This window comes from Astatotilapia calliptera, chromosome 12 (genome assembly GCF_900246225.1).
Source record: "Astatotilapia calliptera chromosome 12, fAstCal1.2, whole genome shotgun sequence".
In the NCBI taxonomy this organism is placed as follows: domain Eukaryota; kingdom Metazoa; phylum Chordata; class Actinopteri; order Cichliformes; family Cichlidae; genus Astatotilapia; species Astatotilapia calliptera.
In genome coordinates this window covers 34,246,033-34,259,113 of record NC_039313.1, presented here as the reverse complement: position 1 = coordinate 34,259,113, position 13,081 = coordinate 34,246,033, and the positions used below count along the sequence as shown (strand labels likewise).

The following is a 13,081-nucleotide window of genomic DNA, read 5'->3' as shown; positions in this document are numbered from 1 at the left end:
CCGATTGTTGAGTGAAACAGATGAACCAGAATTGGTTTGTAAAAATGGTGCAACTTCAGTGATGTGGAACTGGTTTGGTGTTTGTCCGTCAGATACACGACAAAGCACCTTTTTTTGCAGAACATGCAAGCGGCCGTCGGACTAAGATGCCCTTAAATCTGGGAGTAATCTGGGTCCTAAACTCCGTAAACTTCAGGTCAAACGAACACTGCAGCATCACTAAGAGTTAAAAACTGTCTAAATTCTTTCATCTTTAATAAAACGATCAGCATTGCTGCTTTACCAGGTGTAACTATGAAGTTTAACTTCCAGGCATCCATGAAAACAGAATTTATTACATTTAACGGAGTTAGAAGCTAGCAGGAAGCTAGCGGAAGTTAGCTCGCTAGTTTCGCTAGTTACCTAAGCATGATATAGCATGTTCTGACTGAGAGATTTCTGAAAAAAATCAAACGTACAGCTCTGTTATCACTTCCAACATAAATGAAGACAGAAAACTAAACAGCAGTGACGTTTGTAGGGTTACTGAAGTTGGGCTAGCTGGTATATAATGATGTGCTACGTGATCGCTAGCGACACAGCTATGTTAGCATAACATAAACAGTGAAGCTGGAGGACGAACACTAACACTTTTCCACTTATAAAAGTTAACGTTAAGGTTCCTCATGGTTAGAGACAAATACAGTCGCATGGCAGGATGCTGTAAACGGACCAAACTTCAGTCAGGAGAACAACTGAGACAATCCATCCACAATACGAGGTTAGTCATTAATATACTGCAACAACATGGGAATAGAGCCGCTGCCAGAGAATTCAACATTAATGAATCAATGGTACAGAATTGGAGGAAGCAAGAAGAATGAGTTTAATAAAGTTTGATTTATCTGACTGCTTTGTTTCGCTTAATGTGCCTTATAATCCCGTGCACCTTATGGTCCGAAAAATACGTACTGCACACTGCAGTTTAATGTTGCAAAGCACCTCTTTTTAACTTCAGTGGATATTATACATGGTTATGCTCAGGATATGTCAGCCCATTTCTACTGGAAATGCCTTTTGGTTAAACTTTCAGCAAGGAATTTGCATTTGCACTGTTACATTTTTATAAAGCTTTAATGTACATAAAAACCAGCTTCTTGTTTAAGTGAAAATAAATGGAAGGTTGTCTTTTTGCGCTAGTAATGTTGTGGAGTTGTATTTTGTCTCGCATCAATTATATCGTCAGTTATATCGTTATCGCAAATTTTCAAATATATATCGTGATAAATATTTTTGGCCATATCGCCCTGCTCTAGTCACAATTCTTTCATGGATCGTCTTCAAACTTCACAACAATACACTAGATCGTGGGGTACATGGATACATAGGTTGGCTAAGCATTTGACATTGACCTTCATTGTTAATGTCCAAGGTCAAAGTTAACCTTGAAAATTTTTTTTCAAGAAACCGCATCGAGTAATTTATCATATGAAACCAATCCCACCAGATTTCTTTGTTTTTGCAGCCAGAGGAAACCCAGCTGGCTCTTAGAAGCTGGCTCTCTGTGGCTGTAACATTTCAAATCTGTGTGTTTTCTGCATCTCTCTGTGTTACTGTGAACCAGGATCCGAACACAAAAATGTAATTAAGTAGATCCTGAATGATCGTGGGTACAAACACACAGAGCATTATTGCACCTACTGCTTCTATACCTGCACGGTGCTCATGCTAAACCTTCTTTGTAGACAGAAAATGTCAATAAATCTGCCTAAAGATAACTTGTAACACTTGATAACTGTTACAATTCTAGTACTCTGTTACACTTATGAAGAAAGGTATTTGTACTTATATTCACATCGTCTACAATTGTCAGAATTATGAATTAATAAAGATACTTTGATTTAAAAAAGAAACAAAACAAGAAGCTAATCTGTGTGAAATGTGAAATATCATCTATATCTATATTTGGCTGTTTTTGATACTCGAGACCACTTACAGAGTTGAACTGATACCAAATAGCAGGGACTTTCAGTTACATAGACTAACAAGATCTTTATGTATTGAGTTACTGTGAGATGTTTATTAGATCTTCTCTCTCCCATCTGCAGGGCTGCCTTTGCCCTGACAAAGCCGCTCAAGATGAACATGGTGAAAAGGATCATGGGGCGGCCGAGGCAGGAGGAGTGCAGCCCCCAGGACAACGCGCTGGGCCTCATGCACCTGCGACGCCTCTTCTCCGAGCTGTGCCACCCTCCTCGCCACATGACCCAGAAGGAGCAGGAGGAGAAGCTCTACATGATGCTTCCTGTATTTAACAGGGTAAGTCACACCATGGGTGGAGGGAGAACTGGAGGTGCTCCAAACAGGCGGATTAACAGATATTTGTACATATGGCAGCTCTGATGTGGCAGGTTACAGTTTGCTTCATTTGGTTCCTGTGCTGTCTGTAGCTATCTTTCAAATCATGCGTTTCTCGTCTGTGCAGTATTAAAAAAAAAAAAAGGAAAACAAGAAGAGAGCTCTGTTGTGCTGGGTTACAAACGCGCTAGAGCTGCTTCCCTGAGGTCATGGGTGCAATAGATACTATAGATGCATTGACATTTGAAAACGAGATCTCACCAGGGAACTTCTGCAGATTCAAATCCAGTGGTTAAAAGCATATTTTCATATTTTCATACGTACCTGTCTGGATAGCTCTCAGATTCTGTTCCACCAGACTGCAGATAAATGGAATGGAAATGAGCTTGTTTACTTCTGTGGGCTTGTTGACTTTAGGGCTAAAGGTTAGCTGAACAAAGCACAACGAAGTGGACTTTTCAGTCCAACCTTTGTGTCATATATTTTTTACTGTCTCCACAGTGTACACAGGAATGAGGTTTTCAAATTATGATTTTATTTATTAAAGCAAAAAGGTTAACCAAATCTACCTGGCCTTGTATGAAAAGGTTGTTGTGCAAACGTTTGGCAGTGAGAACTGCAGTTTTGTGTTTGCAGTAACTGGCAATGGGTCTTTCACACAGCTATTGATGAATTTAGACCCACTCATCTATGAAGAATTACTTTAATCAACCACATTAGAGGGTTTTCAAGTATGAATGGCCTGTTTAAGTTCATGCCGAAACATCGCAGGCAGATTTAAATCTGGACTTTGACTAAGCCACTCCAAAACGTTAATTTTATTTTTTAGTTTTTACCCATTCAGAGGTGGACTTGCTGGTGTGTTTCTGATTATTTTCCTGCTGCATAAGCTAAGTGCAGTTAGCCAGAATTCTCATTCTTGTAGAGAGTGGCATGCATGGATGCATCAATTACAGCAAGTTGTCCAGGTCCTGAGCAGCTCCAGACCATCATAGTAGCACCACCACCATGTTTGCCTGTAGTGTCAGTGTTTGGAATGCAGTTAGTGTTACACTAGATGTAGCAGGAGTAGGAGGAGCTGAACGTTTCAGGTGCAGATCAAAGCAAATAGTACCCAAAACACACCTGGTTGTCAGGTGTTAAGGAGCAAGTGCTGAAAAGTACTGAACTCACTGAACTACACATTGTCTCATCGTTAGGTTGGTGTTTATAATATTTCAGAATCATTTGTGATTAAATTAAACAACCTTCAAAGCTTTTTTAAATTATATATCTGCTAACTAACTAATGTTAAGTTTTATTGATTTAAGCACTAATAGGAAAATCAGACCAGTTGAATGGTGGGGGTGTATTGGAACTATTTTGATGCAGGGGGAGAAAAGTCCAGTACAGACTTGTATTTTTTATCTTTTAATTTTTATCTGTAGACTAAATAGATTCAGGTTTATCCAACATTTTTAATTTCTGAAATCTCAGTTGTGCAGTTTCTGGGCCAGGTGGAACAGCTCACTGTTGTTATGGTCATTCAGCCTCTCCAGAGAGTCTCTCCCTCCCACTTTACAATGGCCTTAAGCTATGTTAACAAAATATGTTATGAATTAATAATTAATAATACATTTTCATAAAGCATTTTTGCACCTCCTTTTGGAAAAACTCTAAAATTGAATCCAGATCTGTGGAAACCAGTCAAGTCGGTGGGTAATCATGGAAGTGAGCTACACATATTAACAAGTTAACAAAATGAAGTTGTTGAAATCCCTATAGCTGTTTTTTTTTTTTTTATCCAAAAGAACAGAAGTAAAGCCTGCAGGCCAGTAATTCGCCTTTTTGTTTGGCAGCCGCAGCTGTAGGCTGCCTTTGTTAAGTGTGCTCATCAAGCTGGAGTGCACTGCCAAGGGTCTCTTGACTTGTCTGCTAATTACCCACCACTGGCTGGGATTCACACCTGTGGCCATACTCATGTCAGAATCTGGATGTAAAGTGGTCCCTGTGCGGCGGGACGGCAGCCTCCCGCCCTGCTCTCAAGTCAGATTTGCTGGATAAGTAAACAGATGACGAGTCTTTGCTGGATGAAGAGAAGTTTGTCTTTGTTGACCTGCTGCCCCAAAGGCTTAGCCTCCAATGTTCTTTGTCACCATAAAGTAGTGCATTCAAGCAAAAACTGTCACAGATATCAGCAGGAATGAGGATTCCTGTAACTGCACACACCTGACTATAAGCTAGGTTACATATAAGTATCGAGTGAACAGATGTCTAGTTTTTGAGTCTTTTTTTGGTTCCTCTCTTCTTGTTTTTTAAATTATTATTTTTCCATTAATCAAATGCTTTTTTTTTGTCCACTTCAGGTGTTTGGGAACGCACCTCCCAGCAGCATGATGGAGAAATTCTCCGACCTGCTGCAGTTCACCACCCAGGTGTCCCGACTCATGGTGACTGAGATCAGACGAAGAGCCTCCAATAAATCCACAGGTGAGCTTGCAGATGCACACAGACTCATATTTGTAAGTGCAAAAATGCACTGTGGAGTAGGCCTACTTGTAGAGTTCTTTGGCACCAGCCAATAATTTCTCATAACCGGTTTGTGTCTTCTGTTTTCCTTTTGGCTGTGCAGATGAACACAGTGGTGTTGAAAGAGATTTTTGTTCTTTATTTAGATACAAAGACAGTTCTTATGCAGAGTTTCAACTATAGAACTAATTGTAAGGCACAGATGGAGCATCTGAGCTTTGTTAGGTACACATAGTAGATGACAAGATAGAAATAAAGACTCTAGGGAGTTTATTTTTTCACTTTCCCCCATAAAGACAACATATGACGGCCTCCCCAGTACTCTTAATGATGAGTTTGGACACCTAAGTATATATAAATATGTCGTCTGATGACTATTAGAATATTTTCTGGGTTTTTCCAAGCTGGGTAATCCAAACACAGGCATTTTTTTTTTTTTTTTACAAGCAGGCTGAAATATGACAGAAAGTGCTGCAAACGTTACTCCTGTTAGGCTTTCAAGAGTTAGTACCACATATGGCAAGGACCCTAATATACTGTAATCTGTATATTATTAGTGGACATAAGTACACGCCCATGCCTGATTATGATTGGTCACTGATTTTAGTCAATGATTTAAAAAAAATAAAATAATTGATGCTCAATATAACTGTCTACTCCATCCTGGAAACCCGATTTATTCTATGGATGTGCGTAAGAGCTTCGTCTTATTCTACCCTATCACAATAAGATTATTTTATTAATTGTTCCCCTAAAGATAAATACATATTTCATTGTTTTATTAAGAATGTTTAAAGCTGATTTCATGATTAATGGAGAAAAAATGTTAGTGTTACCCTAATCAGATAAGGCCTTTCCCAGAATTTTGCACTTTATTTTTTTGACTTTTTGGCTCTCAGTAGATACGTTTTCCTCAAAGGATCAATGCAATCCTACTTCAATCTGAAAGGTTAGCCTTCACTGCGGGCGAGCCAGCAGCATCTCATCAAAGCGTTGACAGCCGTGGCAGCTTTGACTGTGGCTTCCTCAAAAAAGACGCACACAAACACACACACACACACCAGCTTTCTATTTCTTATTTCTTCCGCTTTATCTCATCCTTCCATCTCTTCCTCATCCCTGTCTAATCATGTGACATGCTGTTATCAAACGGTGAACGGTTCTGATTTTGCAACACAACGGTCTAAGAAGCACTCCTACAGTTGGTCACCAGGCCTCTTTAGAATGAGTCAGTACATGATTCATGCTCTCAACTGACGTTGCAGTACTCATTATCAAAACAACAGATGTGGATTTGCTCTGAACAATGAGCAACTAGACTTTGGCTCAGCTGGTGGGTTGGATTAAGGAAACCTTTTCAAAAGCATTTTTATTTCTGCTCACAAAAGTGACTAAAAATGTGTGATTTGTTTTTTTATTATGGTTCGGTTCTAATGGATACTTGTTCCTAAACCTAACCTAGTGTGGCTATATTTTTAGGACAAAGAGTGCTGTGATAAAATTGGTAAAGACATGAGCTAACTGAAAAGCTAGCGCGTGGGACCGAAATACAATATTGATGTATTATTTTCAAGATCACAGATAACCAAAACCGAGAAGCCCAACCACACGTTCCCTTTTGTCACATCCACTGTAATGATTAATTTGTTACATATTTGATCATTATTCAAACAGCCCATCTGCCCCACAGTGAGCTGTCACTTTCCACCCAGTTAACCACACGTTTGTGTGTGTGATTGTTTTTCCAGAGGCAGCCAGTCGAGCCATAGTCCAGTTCCTGGAGGTGAATCAGAGTGAGGAGGCGAGCCGCGGCTGGATGCTTCTAACCACCATCAACCTGTTAGCTTCCTCCGGACAGGTTGGTAGAAAGGACACTGTACAATACTGTGTGAAAGTCTTGAACCACCTCTCATTTCTTCAGCCCTTGGAAGCAAAAAATAAACTTTTTTGTAATTTCTCAAAATGTTCTTGAGCAATACTCCTCCAGGCTCTCTGGAGGTGTTTTTAAAGTTTTCCTTTGGACATTGACTGCTTTTTCAGTCATTTTCACTCCAGTCCTTTTGCCTGACCATTTTCAGATCTATGACCCATTCAAGCATTAAAACACCTCCTAACTCACGGGATGAACCAGTGTTGTGTTTGCACATAATCTCAAAATTAGCACAGCACCAATGTTAAATCTGTCTTTAGGCAGTTTCACAAGCATGAAATTGTATTTTTGCACCAACAATATGATTCACAAAGTGCTTTTAGCTGACACTTTGGCATATTTTGGAATGCTCTGCAGTGTGTCCTGGAGGACAAAGGAAGATGTCAGGCCTAAAAATATATTATTTAAGAAATAAGAAAAAAAATCCAGCAAACGGCCCTTCTGTTGACACATCTACTGTTCACTGAAGCCTCATCAAAAATGGTCTCTGGTAAGCTGGCTGTCAAGAAGCCATTCATTAAAGGGAGAAAAGGCTGGTGTATGTCAAATTCTGCAAGAACTGGACTGAAAGTCAGCGACAGGTCTGACGAAGTGATGATTTGCAGCAGGTAGAGCAGGGCGATATGACCAAAAATATTTATCACGATATACATTTGAAAATTTGCACTAACGATATAACTGACGATATAATTGACACTAGACAAAATACTTTACAACTCCACAACTTTATTAGTGCAAAAAAAAAAAAAATCTATGTATTTTTACTTGAACAAGCAGCTTTTATCGCGGATCGCGGATACAAGCGGCAGAAATGAGCTTCCTCCGAAGGGTGGCTGGCCTCTCCCTTAGAGATAGGGTGAGAAGTTCGGCCATCCGGGAGGGGCTCAGAGTAGAGCAGCTGCTGCTCCACATCGAAAGGAGCCAGCTGAGGTGGTTCGGGCATCTGACAAGGATGCCCCCTGGGCGCCTCCTGGGTGAGGTGTTCCAGGCATGTCCCACCGGGAGGAGGCCCCGGGGCAGACCCAGGACACGCTGGAGAGATTATATCTCTCGGCTGGCCTGGGAACGCCTTGGTATTCCCCCGGACAAGCTGGAGGAGGTGGCTGGGGAGAGGGAGGTCTGGGCCTCTTTGCTTAGGCTGCTGCCCCCGCGACCCGACCCCGGACAAAGCGGATGACGATGGATGGATGGATGGAAGCAGCTTTTTTAAGTGCATTACAGTTATATAAAAATTTAACAGTGCAAATGCAAATTCCTCGCTGACAGTTTAACCAAAAGGCATTTCCAGTGGAAACTGGCCGACATATCCTCAGCATAACCATGTATAATATCCACAAAACTTAAAAAGAGGTTATACACACACAATACCGTAATATTACGTTGAAGCACAGTACGTATCACTCCGCGAGGCTCCTGCCTACGATAGCCGTAATGCTCCAACAATCCATCAAGCGGTGCGGCTTCGTAGCTTAGCAAAGTCGTACTAAAACATCTGACAGATTTTCGAGCGCCGTGCACATAAAATCGTTTCGAGGTCAGTAAACACAACCAGAGTTCATACATAAGGCACACGGGATTATAAGGGACTCTGTCGACTTTCGGAAAAATCAAAGGATTGATTTTAAGTGCGCCGTATTTTTCAAACAACACGGTAATAACGACGGCCCGCTAGCATGCGCTACCAAAAATAGTGCTTTGTTGTGTATCTGACGGACGAAAGCTAAACCAGTTCCACACCAGTGAAGCTGCAGCGTTTTTACAAACCAGTTCTGGTTCATCTGTTTCATTCAACGATCCGCTTTCGCTCTTCTCATTCTGCATCACCGCCATGTGCGTATGAAAACAAAGGCACTGCGCATGCGCATTTTACCCATATTCTATCGCGATATTTCATTTTCCTATTGTTGCCCAACATTACACCGGTATTACTGTGAACGGTATGATATAGCCCAGCCCTAGTGTGGGGTCATGTTGACAAAGAATGGATTAAAAGGAAATGAACATTCAAAGAAAAGCTTTGATCTGAAGCCTGAAGAACTGTTTCTGAAAACTATTTAAAGAAATGAAAAGAACGTTTACCTAAGAGAGTTCAGGCTGCGCTGAAGGTACCGTAAGAACCAGGAGACTTCAGTATAATTAACAATTCTCACCTGACCGAGTCTCATTTATTCTCCCCAAACACAACCTTTCTATCTGCAGTCTTCTGATGCTGCTGGATGTCACATGAAGAAAATTCATGCATTGTGATTTTTCTTTGTAGCATTTAGTCACAGTAATGAGTGCCTTACTCTGTTCCTACCACCTGCTTATAAAGGTTGGACGTTGAGCTCTTGTTTTCGTCTTTGTCTGTAGTCTTGAATTGTGGCCAGCAGACTTCTTTTGAACTTTTTGGCCTGCGTTCCTCTGGAGGTCTTGTGGGGAGTGTTGCTGTCAGCTGGTCGGCTGTCTGCTTTTCCTGCTCTGCTGCACATCAGAAATTCACTGTTGTTGTTGCTTTTGGGTGGAACGCTTCTTCCCATCTACAGACACGTGATCCACCCCCTCTTCTCTGTGCCCAGTCTTTAGCCGCTCTCAAGCATGCGCTGTTTAATAGTTAGGCAGGCAGCACCTTAATATGTCGACTTACTGAATATTTCCTTGAATGCAGCAACAACAATCTTGCCAAACCAGACATAGCAAAATGGCACTTGGCCAGGCTGTGAGACAGGCAGTGCTCTTCTGATGTAACATGTGAGCACTTGGACCGACTCCTGTTCTCAGTTATTTATGTAACTAAATGATGAGTAGGACATAACATGTTGACACAGAGTTCCTTTATTTTTTGTCATTTGTGAATGTCTGGTGGTCACGGATCTTTCCTTTGTGCTCCAGAAATACACTTGGACTGTAGGTTTGGATGATTGGATGAATTTATCGGAAAAACTTGATCATCAGCTGACATTTTTAGGGCAGTTTTTTGTGGTTTTCTGTAGCCAGTTTTGTGGTCTGCTTTCTGAAGAATTCCACTTGGCGTATACTTAACTTGTAGAGCACTTGTAAAATAGTTGTGTTGAGCAAAAGTAGAGAGTACTACACATGTGATGGAGATTCCCATCACTTCCTAGTTACTGAATGACAGAGCTTTGATATTCGTGCACAACAGCACAGCATCTTTGTGCAACTCTCAACTCTTGCTCAACACGAAAGAAAGGAAGGAGGCAAGACGGCTTGTAGTATTCAGCCGCTGCGTTTCAAAGGTTGGGTATTTCCATCTCCCTGTAGCCCAGCTTTTCTGAAATTTCCATTTACTGTCGCTGATTTACTCCATAGGTAATGCATGATTTATTAGTCTCTGTACAGCTTTTATTTAAATAGAACCAGTTCACAACAACATAAGCATAAAATCTGTTCGTAAAGCAAAGAGTTTCTGATTTTGCTCATTAGCCGTGTACTTTGATAAGGTTTTTTTGGGAAGATTTGCATTGCCCTCTCTCGGGAAGGACCTTAGTAAGCGCTGGCGTTGCTCTGTGCTGTGTGTTTCAGACTGAGATGAGCTGCAGCTCAAGACACCAAAATGCTGGAGAGAACGTCCAGCTGAGTTTTTCTTGTTCCTTCGGCTCAGACACAAGTGGCTTGTCTGTGATCTGATTGGTCACACGTGTAAACACATTGAGGATGTAAATGTAAACATTCATTTAAATGATAATTTTAGGTTTATTGGTCAGTACCACTGGACATGCACACTGCACAGTCAGCGGTCTCCTTTAAATGAATAAGGGCTGCTTCTTGTGACTGTTTGATATCAGCGAACACAGACTGGCAGTAAAAAATAACCCGTGTCGTTCGTGTGTGTGTGAGAGTGAGAGTAGGTTTAATGGATTTCTCCAGGCAACTGGCCTCCCATAAACCTGACGTCACCTCCCTCCCTTTAATGCTCTCCCCTCTCGCTCCCTTTCTCCCCCACCTCCTGCTCTTTCTTCCTCACAGCATAAAACGGCAATATTTTTGTCAGTAACTCAGTCTGGACTCCTCTCTTGTTTTGTGTTTTTAAAGGGTGCCCTTCATGCACTCCCACTGCGCTTGTTTCTCTCTCTCTCTTTTTAAAACAGACAGGAGATCAATTTATTGGTATTTTTCTTCTCCTTGTGTCTGTCTTCTTCTCCCTTCCTGTCTCTGTTTTTCTCACACACTGTTAAATGCCTTCGTCTCTCTGGTTTTGTCTCTCATTTGTTCACGGTAACCTTGACCTGACTGCAGTGGGACCAGTATTCTGTGACAGCCTGTAAACACGCACGCGCACACACACACACACACACACACACACACACACACACACACACACACACACACACACACACACACCTCGGTGTGGCTTGTTGTACCACAGGTGCTGGTCCAGTCTTCCATTGTTGTGACTCACCATCATCTATACACACCTCTGCCTACTTCAGCTGTCTATATCTTACTCCTTTTTTTTTTCTTTTTTCCATCTGAGGGGCTGAAACTGTGTGTGCGCCTGCTGTGCTTTGTTATTCATCGCTGTGCATCCACCTCCTCTCCGTCGTGTAGACGGCGTTGGAGTAAATGGGATGGTCATTTCATCCAGCTGCAGCGTGTGTGTGTGTGTGTGCGTGTGCATGGGCATATGTGGTCTTTTGTGAGAGCTCGTGTGTAAGAGCAATGTAATTTGTCTGTGTGTGTGTGTGTGTGTGTGTGTGTGTGTGTGTGTGTGTGTGTGTGTGTGTGTGTGTGTGTGTGTGTGTGTGTGGGAGGCAGCGTTTGATTATCTGAATCATTCGCCTCAGTGAACACAAACCCCATCTCTTTCTCCAGCCCTTTATCTTTGTCAACATGACACACACAGTATAACTGTGGAAAACACTCAGTGAACACACACCTCAGGCCCTTATAGCTGAATCTGAAACACTGAATCACAGCACAACAAAACACCCATTTACCAAAGTCACCCTTAAAGCAGCATTTTTATCTTTATTTGTCCTGCTGCTGTTGTGTAGCTCTTTATTTTAGGTTGATATAAAGTGATTCTATATGAATGTGGAAAAAATAAATCATGTTCCTTTTAGACTGAAAAGGGAATATGCAACATACGGTTGGATCCATGCGATATTAGACATTTACTTCATTTTTGTTGTTTTGCCTCTGCAGACACAGTCGAGGTGTGTTTGACGTTCACGCTTTCAGCTTCATTTAAAGTGGAAGCTGATTGCTCACATTTAAGGAACAGGAGATCAGAGTATTTCAAAAATGATTTTAGAAAAATAGTATTTGTTTTTTTTAATTTTTAAGTGATTTAAGCAGAAACATAATCGGGTGAAACAAAAGGGGGGGAATACGCAATTACAAATACAAACAACGAATAAATAAATACCTCAGGGTTCTTGTATGTAATGGTTGAATAAGTGAATGAAAACTCTTTAAGCTATTCAATATAGCAGCATGTAAGTGAACACAAGCCAGTTTCCATCATTCTGTTCTGATAGGCTGCTGTCATCGATGACACACTTCCTAATTTGAAGTGTGAATCTTAAGAAATAAAGTGCCAATATTGTGCAGCAGTAGTGACACAGCAGAAGTCTAGTGTAAGCACAAGTAGGCTGGGTTGTGTTTTCCCTGGAAGTTTTAAGTGGAAGTATAAAATAGCTGCTTCACACTTTAGGTTAGCAAAATCTAAAGCAACTTAACCTCGTAACTCTACTTAAAGCCCTGCTTTTCCACCCACAGCAGTTATTTCCAATGAATGTTTGCTGTCCCTGTCATAGAGAGTGCAGCGAGCGGACGCTCGGTTTACATTTGGGTCGCACATCACCGCCTGCTAGTATCTCCTCCTTCGTAGCCTGGTTTTACTTAGTCTCAAAGCGCTTTACACTACATTCATCCACCCATTCACACACAAGCTACATTGTAGCCACAGCCACCCTGGGGTGCACTGACAGAGGCGAGGCTGCCGGACACTGGCGCCACCGGGCCCTCTGACCACCACCAGTAGGCAAACATGGGGTTAGTATTTGGCAGCCTGGGATTGAACCACCGACCTTCTGATTAGTGGCTGACCTGCACCTGAGCTACAACCACCCTTACATTAGAAGATTTATATTTTCTGAATTTGCAAAATAAGAATTAAGCATCCAGAATGTGGCTGAGTAGAAGAAAATAGCAGAACTAGAAATGCATAGAAAAAGTAAAGAACAGGTCGTTGAATAGAACCACCACTGCTGTTCATGCTCTTATCCAGCAGTGTTGTATATTGTAAGATTAGCATTTCTCTAGCTAATGCTATCCCTCACTGCGCCTCTGCACAAGTTCTTT

The 13,081-nt window shown here is 41.5% G+C and overlaps 1 protein-coding gene across 5 annotated transcripts in view; it reads left to right on the top strand.

Annotated features, from left to right (window-relative positions):
* Positions 1 to 13,081, top strand: part of wdfy3 (WD repeat and FYVE domain containing 3) — a 117,847-nt gene that overhangs the window by 26,297 nt on the left and 78,469 nt on the right. For all 5 annotated transcript variants that reach the window (XM_026187494.1, XM_026187495.1, XM_026187492.1 and 2 more), the window contains exons 2-4: positions 2,088 to 2,298; positions 4,683 to 4,806; positions 6,594 to 6,703. In XM_026187494.1, coding sequence (XP_026043279.1) covers positions 2,119 to 2,298; positions 4,683 to 4,806; positions 6,594 to 6,703 — 414 coding nt within the window. In that variant the 5' untranslated portion in view covers positions 2,088 to 2,118. The remainder of the gene's footprint in view (positions 1 to 2,087; positions 2,299 to 4,682; positions 4,807 to 6,593; positions 6,704 to 13,081) is intronic.